This window comes from Meleagris gallopavo, chromosome 13 (assembly GCF_000146605.3).
Source record: "Meleagris gallopavo isolate NT-WF06-2002-E0010 breed Aviagen turkey brand Nicholas breeding stock chromosome 13, Turkey_5.1, whole genome shotgun sequence".
Classification (NCBI taxonomy): Eukaryota; Metazoa; Chordata; class Aves; order Galliformes; family Phasianidae; genus Meleagris; species Meleagris gallopavo.
In genome coordinates, this window is record NC_015023.2 from 10,636,887 (window position 1) to 10,648,156 (window position 11,270).

The 11,270-nt window shown below is 49.5% G+C and overlaps 1 protein-coding gene across 1 annotated transcript in view; it reads right to left on the reverse strand.

The window, feature by feature from the left end:
* The window catches only part of E2F4 (E2F transcription factor 4), an 11,497-nt gene continuing 227 nt past the window's right edge, over positions 1-11,270 (reverse strand). Inside the window, exons 2-11 of the mRNA XM_010718029.1 lie at positions 11,153-11,264; positions 9,776-9,885; positions 9,193-9,354; positions 8,876-8,919; positions 6,570-6,631; positions 5,941-6,226; positions 5,555-5,746; positions 4,389-4,436; positions 2,158-2,202; positions 1-1,851 (exon numbers count right to left, since the gene is read on the reverse strand). Of these exons, the coding sequence (XP_010716331.1) occupies positions 1,736-1,851; positions 2,158-2,202; positions 4,389-4,436; positions 5,555-5,746; positions 5,941-6,226; positions 6,570-6,631; positions 8,876-8,919; positions 9,193-9,354; positions 9,776-9,885; positions 11,153-11,264 (1,177 nt within the window). The 3' untranslated portion in view covers positions 1-1,735. The remainder of the gene's footprint in view (positions 1,852-2,157; positions 2,203-4,388; positions 4,437-5,554; positions 5,747-5,940; positions 6,227-6,569; positions 6,632-8,875; positions 8,920-9,192; positions 9,355-9,775; positions 9,886-11,152; positions 11,265-11,270) is intronic.

Sequence of the window (11,270 nt, forward strand, 5' to 3'; positions counted from 1 at the left end):
TTTTTTCTCCAAAGCAGTGGCAAACGTTAACACGTGGAGGGAGCAAAGGTTGGGAGCGACAAAGGGAAGGAAGGCTGCTGGACAGCACTGGGCTCCAAGCTCAGCACCCACACGCCCCCATCTCACCCACTGTGCTGCCCACTGCCATCAGCTAGAAAGGGTTCCAGGTTGTCCATTCCTATTGAATTCATTGCGCTTTTCCTACGGGGTGCTGCTGCATCCCACGGCGCAGAAAGGAGCAGGTCTGCTGGAGGAGTCCCACAAAGAATAAAACAACACCAGGAGATGCTTTGGAAAGAAAGGACTCAAGCATACAGCCTCACCTCTGCAGGTGCCAAGCATTGAGTGTGTCCCGTTCGTATCCCATCACTGCTGGTGCTGGCTGTGAGAAGCTGGCCGTCCCCCTATGGCAGTTTGCAGAGCAGGAAAGGCTCTTTGGGACGGCTGCGACTGCTGGGTTGGCAGGAAGATGTGCAAAACAGTCGAATCTGACCCAAAAGCAACGTTGGGGTTTGCAAAGTACAAGGAATCCAGGAGGGCTTTTTACTCCAACAACAGAAAAAAGAAAGAAAGAAAGAAATGCACAGGGCTCCATGGCTGCTCGTCAAAAAGAAAGAAAGAAAAATAAAACACTCCAAAGCCACCTCAACAGACCTTCCATTGAAGAGCAATCTCATGACAAAAAAAGATACAGAAAGGCATTGTGCTGTGCAGCAACCTGCCTACAGGCTCAAGGAGCACAGTATGAACACCAGAGCAAATTCATATCCATAGGAAGGCCGACCCTGAGCACATGCTAAGGAGGAAAAAACAGAGAGGGGACAAAACACTATTTTGACAACACCTGTGAAACTCGTCGTGGCAAAGTACTACTGAATCATTCCTGCTTGGTCGCCTTTACAACAGTTGAAGGCTCAAGTGCAATGCTGGAGAATAGCTAGATGCTAATATGAGCGGCGTCTGATGTACTTGGAATACCTTAAAGGCACCAGCTGGATCAGTCTTAACCTTTCAAGCAACTCATAAGAAGAAAACATTAATACTGGCACCCTTCTTCAGCCCTGTAGGAACAGCACAGCTGTTGGGCTGTGCATCAGGTGAGCAAACACCATGGGAGAACTGGCATTCCTGCTGAGAAACTCTCAGCTCAGCTCCCGGGTCCTACTGGGAGGGGCAGCCAACAGAGAAAAGTGCTTTGTCTTGTAAAACATACTAGCTTGGATTGGAGTCACTGGAACAAATGGACCTTTTGGTGCCGTTGGTTTGCTTTTTGTTGATGTCATTCTAGGATATAACCACCCACACTGAAACTAACTACCTCCGGGCTTGTGAACCGATCGTGCTATCAGGGCTCCGTGTAGCAGCTGGTACCTAGGAGGTGCAAAGTGCCTCTAGGAGTGCAGGAAAACCAAGGCATGCAGATTTGAGGAAGCTTGGAGAGGCACCTGGGCAAACTCAACAAATCACAGACCCTCTGAAGCGATGCCCAGAATCCAGTGAAGAGAGAGATGCAGCGAGGCGAGGTCAGTCCTTGCACGTGCAAGACAGGAGGAGAAAGAAGTGACGGGGAGGCTCCCGGCCTCCGAGTCCACATCTCTTGGTTCTGAGTTCATATGAGAGTATCTCTGATTCGCTCACTTGTCGAGCTCTAGCACAAAAGGAATCCAAAAATAGACACTTTCCAAAGAGTTACAAAAGGGTCTGTGTGTGCGAGGCTCACAGCCACGCTGAGAAGTCAGAGGTTAAGGACAGGCACATCGAAGAGGTCACAGACGCCTTCGCTCTCATCCAGGTTGTAGATGTAGTCATGATCTCCAGGAGGGGGGGAGAGGCGGAGCAAGGGAGCAAACACTAGAAGAGAAAAGCCAGCAGTTGGTTACAATGTTCAGCACTCCCACAGCTAGCCCCGAGCTGAGCTGTGGGGTCTCGCGGCCTGGGATCCTTGAGATTGCTTCTCATCAGCCTTGCAGCACTGAGAGGCTCCTCTGCTCCTCACGCATCACTCACAGCCTGGCACAACAGTGAGAACCATGCCCTGAGCCCAGAACGATGAGGGCAAGGCTGTGAACACAAGGTTATCACCTGTATGAAGGCACACAGGACTGGTTTTCTGCCCCAGAAAGGCCACGCCACGAGGGGAAAACTCTTGAGACTCACCTTCAGATGACATCAGCTCCTCCAGCAGCTCAGAGTTCATACATTCTAGGGAAGAGACAAACACAGTAAGCAATGCGCTCTGACTTCTGCTCTGTGTGTGTGTGTTTCCCCACCCTTCCCAGTTCTTCTGGTCCTCTCCATGCCAGACCTTTTTGGACTAAGGCAAGGTGAGTGCAGGCAGTGTCAGCAGGAAGCTCAGCCTCCTGCCCTGGGCAGAGGGAACCACATGTGTTGGACCATTCGGGCAGCACCAAAACATTCGGCAGGAGGTTCCTTCCTGCTTAGCTCAGCCACAAGCCCAGTGCTTTCACACGAAGGGTGATGCCTTATCCCTGCAGTGGTGTGCTACTGGAGTCCCAAGGGAAAGTCCCCGACATGTATCTGAAATTGAAGTGCTAAAGCCTGATCCACTCCTCAGTTACCCATACTGGCTTTGCTAGAGTGGGGAGGAAAAAAAGAAAGAGAGACAAGCTGTTCCAGGAGCAGCAAAGCTAATCAATGCCTCCAGTTTCCTCCAGATTTGTCCCTCCTAATTGGATCCCTTCACTCCACAGCTGTGATATGCCATGGTAGGTTGGCTGGTTGCCCACCAGCAAACATCTGAGCTCTGCATATCCTTCCCTAATGGGCCATTACTGCTCTCTACTCTACTGCCCACACAACGCTATAAACAAAAATTATCTCCAAAATGTCATTCTTTCCTCCAGTGATGTTGATCTTGGCTAGCAGAACCACGAAACACTTGAAAGGTTGGCAGGCTAGCAGCCAGGCCAAGCATGTGCAAACGGATCTTTTCCCTTTCAGAAGCTAAGTGTTTGGAAACAACATTCTGAATCCCTCTCTCACTCCACCAAGTTAAATATGACAATCTCAATCAGCCTGGCCAGGGTGAAGTGATCTTTCACAAAAGAAACTCTGATGAGCCCATTTTCAAGATGCTGATTCACTGCAGGCCATTTCCTAGAGGACAGGAACCTACCTGCCTAGTTCCATGCTGTGAGATGAGAGGATTTCAACTAGAAGTAACCAGAGAGGAATAATACTAGCTAAAATAAACAGCAGTAAAATACAGAATCTGTATTTTCAGGCCTTCTTCAGTAGATGAGGGTAAAACAAGCAAGGTCCTTTACACGTTCACTCCTGGATCTGAACTTCGCTCCTCCAAACCAGGAGGAATATCCATAAAACAGCATGCATTACTGCAGATAGCAAACTTCTCCTTCACAATAGTGTCCATAGAGTCCCATAGTAGTTAGTTTGGGTTTAGCTGTACCTTCTCCACAGGTCTGCACCCTGCAGCACCTTATGTTCCACCCTGCAAAGAATGAACTTTACTCTTCAGACGTGTTCAGTCATTACCAAGACCTCACAGTCTACAGCAGTGGGTCCTCCAGTGCTGGGCTGAGCATGGAGGAATGGTGTTCTCCAGGTTGACTGTGGCATTTAGGGCTGTGGGGTTTTTAAAGCAAAAAAAGAGTCCCTTCACAAAGAACCAGGGACTCCGAGAAACGAGTGTGACATGTTCTGTCACCACCACAAAGTGCTTGTGTGTACTCAGCTCTGCCATGCTCTGAGGCCAGGAAGAATTACAACAGCACTGAAAGGAAAGACTGGAATCCAATTGTGCACATGTAGATAAATGCTTCCCAGTTTAGGTTTATGTTAGATCAAATTCTGCCACCTTGCACCTCTTCTGCCCTTAGTCCGAAGTCCATCATTAGGTAGCAACAGTCAAACTTACCTTGGACAGAGGCAGAACTGACACAAGTAACAGCATCCCCTCCCCAGCTGCACCCCTAAAACCACGAGGGCTATTTCAAGGACTGCAGATGATCTCCCCAGATTATTTGCTTGGATTAGCCTGGGCAGGCTACAGTTGAAACAAGACTAACAGGGATTTTGCTGGTAGCTCTAGATGGTGCAGGCAAGTTGGAAGAGGAGTGTGAGAAGGCAGAACACAGATCAGTGCTGGCACGGGGCCTGAAAAGCTCTCATCTGTATGCTGTATGGGAAACTTGAACAGAGACATTGCTGGTAATACGAAGACAGAAAAAAAAAGAGTGCCCAGCTACCAGGAGAGAGCTAGCAGCTACCATAAGCACCTTAAAAAAACACACCTGCAAAATAATCCAATAGGGAGTAAATAAAATAGACATTAAAGAACACGAGTAAACTTCACACAAACTGTGGGTGGATTGCAGAATGAGGCTGTGACCAGGATGTGAACGTACCTCTCGTTGGATCAAACATCTCTGACAGCTCTTTGGGAAGCTCCAGCACTGTGAATATAACAAACCAAATGATTTACATTGTTAAATGAAGCATCTTTACTGCTTTATCACCCACTGCCCTGCTATCCTCACAGTCCTCATGCACCCAAATCATGCCACACTGCCCAGAAATTCCTCTCCCATGCTCCATGTCAAATACATCAGCTGCAATGATCAGCAGTAAAATACTCAAGGCTCAGCTACTTTGAAGAGATCTGTAGGAACACCAGTACATGCACATGTTATCACAGTTGACAGCTATACAGTAATTGAGAGTATGAGACTTCACACAGCATCAGGCCCTGCACAGCACCTTGATTTGTCACGCGCAGGATAAGGGCGTGCTTTCAGATGGTTAGCACAGCTCTGTGAGCTCTGTGCAGATCAGTGCTTGATGCCACAGTCAAGACTAGTCCAAGATGGAAAAGAACTGCATGAGCTACATTTCAGTAAGGTTTCCTTTTCTAACACTTTAACCTGAAGTATTTCTGCAGAGAAAGTAAGTTTGGAAGTATTAAAGCACAGTTTCTTATTCAGAGGATGCTTTTTCTGTCTGTGGACCAGTCTGCCATTTCCTGGCCCAAAGCTAAAATTTCTGTGTTTAAAGCCCATTGCACCTCAGCAAGCACACCAGGAAGCTCCCCAGACACACACTGGAAGACCAATAAGACCACAAGATTGCTAGAAATATATAAAGTACTTCTGAGTAAAGGAGAAAAACAAAGACTAGAACTCTCCTAATAATCTAACAAGTAAGAAGAGTGCTGCTAGTGAAGACTTCGCAATCTCAAAACTCAGACCTAGCACTACAAAAGGGGCTGAAAGGGAATAATCCTACCTAGGACAGCACAGACACACCACGTGAGCATCTCTTGTGGCTTTTCCAGTACTAGCGTCACAGGCAGTGGCATGGCACTAAACGTGACATGTCACCTCCACACCAGGTCCCCCAGCACCCACACACAGCTGTGGCTCCCTCCCCCAAGGAAATGCCTATTCACTCCTCATGGCATCTGGCTGACAGCAAAGGCAGAACAGCATTCAGCTCATTTCCCTGAGGCCAGCAGCCACTCCCTCGCTCCCAGTGGCACAATCTGGAGAGGCAGACAAACCAGGTGCATACTCACTTCCTGCAGGATCAGGTTTGATTGGCTCAAAGGAGGCAGAGGGGCTGGGTAGGACAGAGCTGCTGTCCAGCGAGGCAGAGGACTGCAGCAGCTGTGTGTCCAGCCTGGCTGTCTGGCCGCTGGGTACAGATACATTGCTGAGGGGGTCGAGGTCACTGCTGCTCTTGGACTCCACCACTGAGATGCTGCATTCTGGAAGGAGCCGCAGACACACACAGTATTTCCATTAGCACACCCAGTCCCACTAAGGTGAAAGCAAAGGGTTCAGTGCAGCAAACACACAGGTGTTCCCTTTGCCAGGTGCTGACAGTGCTGTGTGACCAGGTGCACATTGCCCTGTTGATCAGCAACCATCCCGTTTCTGCTCTCTGCAACGTCCCTCTCACCTGTGCTCGTGTCTTTCTGCTCAGGAGGGCTGTGATCCTGAGTGCTGGAAGGTGTTGGCGTTGAGGGCTGGGTGCTGCTGGGAACAGATGCCTCTTGGAAGTGGGCGAGCGGTGGGATCTGTGGTTTTGAGGGTGCTACTGCCTGGCACTGGATGAGGTCTTCAGGGGGTGGGACGGGTAGCACTACTGGAGGAGAGCTCCAAGCATCCTTGTTTACTAAGAGAACATCAATTGGACCACTGGTGCTCTTCAAATGGATCTGGTATTTCTTCTGCCTACTCGGGCCCTGAGGAAAGTCAGAAGCAAAACACAGACATACATTAAGGGCCCTTTCCAAACAGAAGAGGAGTTTCCCAGTGGCAAGACGTGCTGTCCAGGCAGGTCAGGACAGTTCACCTCTCAACAGCTCTCTCTGGAGCTCCTGCACTTACCCAAGCACTTCCAAATGACAGAGCTTCTTGGCAACTATTTAATAGTTGGAGCCATCTTTGAGTTGACAGTTCCTCCAGCTCCATCAAAACCACGACCACCAACTCCTTTCTAACTCTCAGCCTGCTCAATCCAGCAGCACTCCCCCAGAACACACACATACCACGCAGCTGCTCTCTATCCACGCAATTATCACTCACCTCAGGGATGGGAACCTCTAGGCGTGTGCCTGATGGGGCTCGAATTGCAAGGAGGGTGTCTCCTGTGAAAACAGACTGGTCAGCACTCAGAGGGCACAGGCTGACAAAGAGCCCCTCATCTCCTGCACTTCCCAAAGTCCAGACAGCTTTCCCTCCCTTGGAGAACTGCCACTTACACCCACTCAAGCTGCTAAGCATGTTGTAGAGTCTGAATGTACCAACCCTGAGGGCATAAAGAACCAGGAAAACTTCTTTCCAAACAACCCTTCAGAGAAAATCAAGGTTTTTTTTCCAGTAGATTCCTTCAATTCCTTCACAGGACTCACTCATCTTCCCCAGTCTGAATTGTGAACAGAGCAGCACACAGCTGGAAGAGCTGCCCTGCCAGCAGAGACAGCACAGGAGCCAGGCAGCTAACAGCACAGCAGCCTCACGTGTGCCAACACCTGAAAGCAATGCTTCCTTGCCTCTATCAGCAAGAGCTGCCTGCTGCTGCCTGTGTTGGCCCCTGCATAGAGACACAAAGAGCCAGGCTGACAGCATCATGTCCTTTCCAAGTCCTGCAGCTCTTTCAGAACACAACAATGCCAGATGAGCAGCTTCCATTCTGCATCCAGGTTTATATTTAACATGAGAAATGTGAATGGGGAAATACCAATGCTGTGAACATCAGGCACATTAAGACCAAGCAGATAGGAGCTTTCAGTTTGAATGTTTGGTGTGGTTTGTGCACACGCTTCATCAATACCCTGCATGAAGCTCCATTCATAATCTTCTCTAAGATCCACAGAGCAGACAGCAGAAGAGCACATCCTTCTATTTCAGACAGGCAACCAAAGGTCAGATCAGCAAAAGTGCGGGGATTAGAAGTACCACAAGATTTGTGAATAAGATGGGAGTTCTTTAACAAATCTGTACTTAAGGAAAATATTGTTAAAAAGACGTTAAAAAGGCATAATAAAGCCCAAAGAAAGCTCAAGCTTTGAGACCCGAAAGCCTCTACAGCACAGGCACTGCCTTTCTATCTCTCTTGATAACTGAGTCCCAAATATTTTCACAAAACAATCAGTGCACAGTGTGTTTCCACTTCCTTTTTGATTCTGCAAGCACAAAGCGTATCACAATAGAAGACAAAATTATGTTTCCCAGTCACTAAGAACTAACGTATTCTCATTTATTTTAAATTCAAATAAAGAATTCATACTCGACAAGAGTACAAGCATGCAAAGCTTCAAGTCCTAACTCACTTGGAGGAAATGACTTTAATCGCAGGCAGTAAGAATAAAGAAGGGGCTAAAATTCAGCTTTCCAACACAAGAGCTCTGACACAGAACCTCTGCAAGGCTCAGACACTTGGCAGGAGGGGGAGTCAGACACCCTGTGCAAAGAATATTCATGCAGCAAAACTGGGCACACACCAAACAAAGGGAAAACACGGCTCAGGCTTCCGTTCCAAAGGATTTCACGCTTGTCCTCGCTAAGATCTCATCTTCTCTGTGCTTTTTGGTGTGGTCTGAATTCAGATGCAAACTCTTTCAGAAAAAACAGGTGCAATAAAATGCAAAATGCTCAGTCAACCAAGCAATAATCTGTCTGCTGGTCTCCAGGAAGCTCCTGCAGGCTGTTATGAACTATCTGGCCCCAAGCACTGTCAAACTGAAAACAACCCCTGCCCCCAAGAAGCACGACCTTAAACTAGAAGAAACAGTAAAGCAAGGGGTGGGGCACACAAATTAGCAGCAGGAACTCGAGCAGGATAAAGTCTGGCGAATAAGGAGGAAAGATGAGAAATGGAAGAACTGATGCAGTGCAGGATAAGGAGACAGCTTGGAAGAGGTGAGCAGTCAGACAAGGGTCTGCACAGCTGGGGTGGGCAGGATAAGCAGCTTCCACCTTGAGCTGTCTGAGGCAAGCAAGCAGATGTAGGTTGCAGAGGGTCAGGAGAGGACAGGCATTCACTGAAGCAGAAAGCAGCTCTGAATCCACACTGCTACAGCTGAGAAGGCTGCCACGCTGCACACAGGATATTTCTGGCCCTCCAGCCAGCACTGTAACTGCCAACAGGACAAGGACACCTCCTGCTCCCTCACCTCTTATGGTGACAACAAAGCTACAATTCAGTGGTTCCCAAACCAAAGGATGGCAGCAAAGCTTGAACCACAGTTTCCACGATGCTTACTGGGCAGCCCATGCTCAGGCCTAAGCCAAGATGTGCTGCCTCCTCTTTCTTGGAGAAAGAAAAGCAGCTGGGATAGGCTGACAGGACTGCAGTATTATATCTTTATGATGCAGCACCATTTCCTCACCTGTGAAGCACTTGCAGATATCTTCATGTGTCACATAAGCTAGCGTTGGGAAGGTTAAGGAGAAAGGCTGCAGTCCTGTTAAGACAGAACTCAAAGGGCACCTGGAGCTTCCTTCCTTTCTGAACACAAGAAATGCTGCAAAGGAAGCTATTTCCTATACTGGGCAGTGTTCCTCTGCTTCCAAAGGGGAGCACGACCTCTTCACCCTTTCAGAGCAAATCCTCCAGCAACATGAGGTGCCCCCAGCAGAGCACTGCCAGCCCAGCCCCAGCTCCTGCCTTCCAGCCCTGAGGAATGGCCAGCTGACAAAAGGATATCAGTTGTTCTGCACGTCTTCTGTGACATTTTTGATGCTCTGCTGAACCCACATCTTCTGCTTCTCCAGCTCCTGTTCCTGCTGCTCCAGGTCCTCTATGTCTGCCTTCAGCTCAATGAGTTTGTGAGCAATCTCACGTGTGTTGCAGCCAGGACCCACCCCTCTGCGCAGAGCAAACAGCAGTGACATGCATCAGCTAACAGAGCAACCAAAAAGACCCAGTCTCTGAGAGCTGCCACCTCCCCTCCTGCCCCCCTCTATCACACATCAAGGCCAGAGAATCTCACCTGCATCCGCTCTGCAGCCCCAGCACCACTCAGTGCATCCCACAGCCCAGCAGGGCTCTTCCCCCACCTCCAGCACCAAGAAAGGTATCTTTTCTAACTCAAGACATGGAAATAGTTTGCACCAAAATACCAGCACTGCTGTAGAAGTGATGTGCCACACATATTTCAGCATTCCTCATCACTACCATCAGCACAGCTCAGCACAGGCCACTGTGAATTCAGCAGAAAGGCACCCAGAAGACAGGACCCGGGACTAGAAGGGACCCATGAATGACTTAAACTTTCTCTGTCACTCACTTCCACTGGATACTGTTCTTCGATTTCTTCTCAATCAGCCCAATCCCTTCTAGGACATTTGTGATATCATAGATTCGTCGTTTCTGTCGCACAGCCAAGGTGTCTGCAGCCTGCAAGAGAAGTCAGAACTTAACTCCAAACTCTCAGTCATGTTTCTCTCTTTCCTGCCTGCCAGATTAACTCCTGACCAACCTGCTCACCACCTCACACTGCTCCTCAGCAGCAAGGCAGGGCTACAAGTCTGGCAGCCTAAATGTTCAGTGCTCCTCCAGCATAAGGAGAGATGGGAATCTGGATGTAAAGGGCTGACTGACAACAGTTTAGCAAAGCTGACATTCAAAAGGCCTTTTATATCTAGACCTGATGCCAGCTCATAGAGAACAGACACAATGTCAGGAGGCAGAGTCCTCTGAAAATGGACACAAGGAGGACAATAAGCGTAGGTGCAAAGACAGAGCACTGGAACAGGCAGCCCAAAAGGCTGGGGTGTTTCCTTCTCTGGAGGTATTCAGAACCCATCCGGATGCTTTCCTGTGCATTCTAATCCAGGGACTTGCTTCAGCAGGGGGGTTGGACTACACAAACTCCAGAAGCCCCCTACAATCCTGTGATTATGACCCTTTGAAGGACCCTCCCTTCACATTCAGGAGACACCAGGTGGTGCTGATATTGTTTCCAGATGGCAGTGAAGCACTAGCAAGAGTTTAACTGAAGCCAGCTCATATAGTGGTGTCACACAGAGGACAGTGCAGAAATGACTTTCCCCTTTCACACTCCAGGACTACGGTGGCCCTTCACTAACAAACATGACCCCCACTGAACTGACAGCTTAGGGAATGCTGCTCTTCTGCCCAAATCCAAGGAGACAGCCGTTTGGCACAGGAGAGGACAGCATTCAGCAGCCAGGGGACTGCCCCAGGCTTTCCACTTTCAGCACGCTCTCTGTATGTTCACACACACATCCAGCTTAGAGTGGTTTCTATAAACCACAGTGGAGTTTCACATATAGAAAAGGCTTAGCTTTAAGTGCTGCACATACCATACAGGCAGAACTCCTCTGTCACGGAGATCTTAAAAAAGAGCAAGGCAAATTCACCCAACGCTCCCCCACAGCCTAAACAGACAACCTGTACCAGAGGTGGAGCGGCCCACGGCAGCCTTCCTTCTGCTCAGAGGGCACGGTGCAGAAGGCTGCGCTGTCTGACGGGAAAAGAACCCAAGGGCCACACGAGCAGACGGACACAGAGCACGGGACGTGCAGCAGCAGCAGGGCGGTGGCAGAAGAGCAGCCCCAGCGTGCGGCCCGCCATCCCCACGCTCCCCCCTCACACAGCAATGCCCCCGGCCGGGCCTCCCCAGCCTCCAACAGCCCCGCACCAGCTTCAGGTCCAGCACGCCGTCCTTGGCCTCCTGCAACAGCGACACGAACTTGGTGGTGAGCAGCCCCAGGCTCTTTTCGTGCCGGCTGGGCGCCCCGGCACCTCCGCTCCCACCG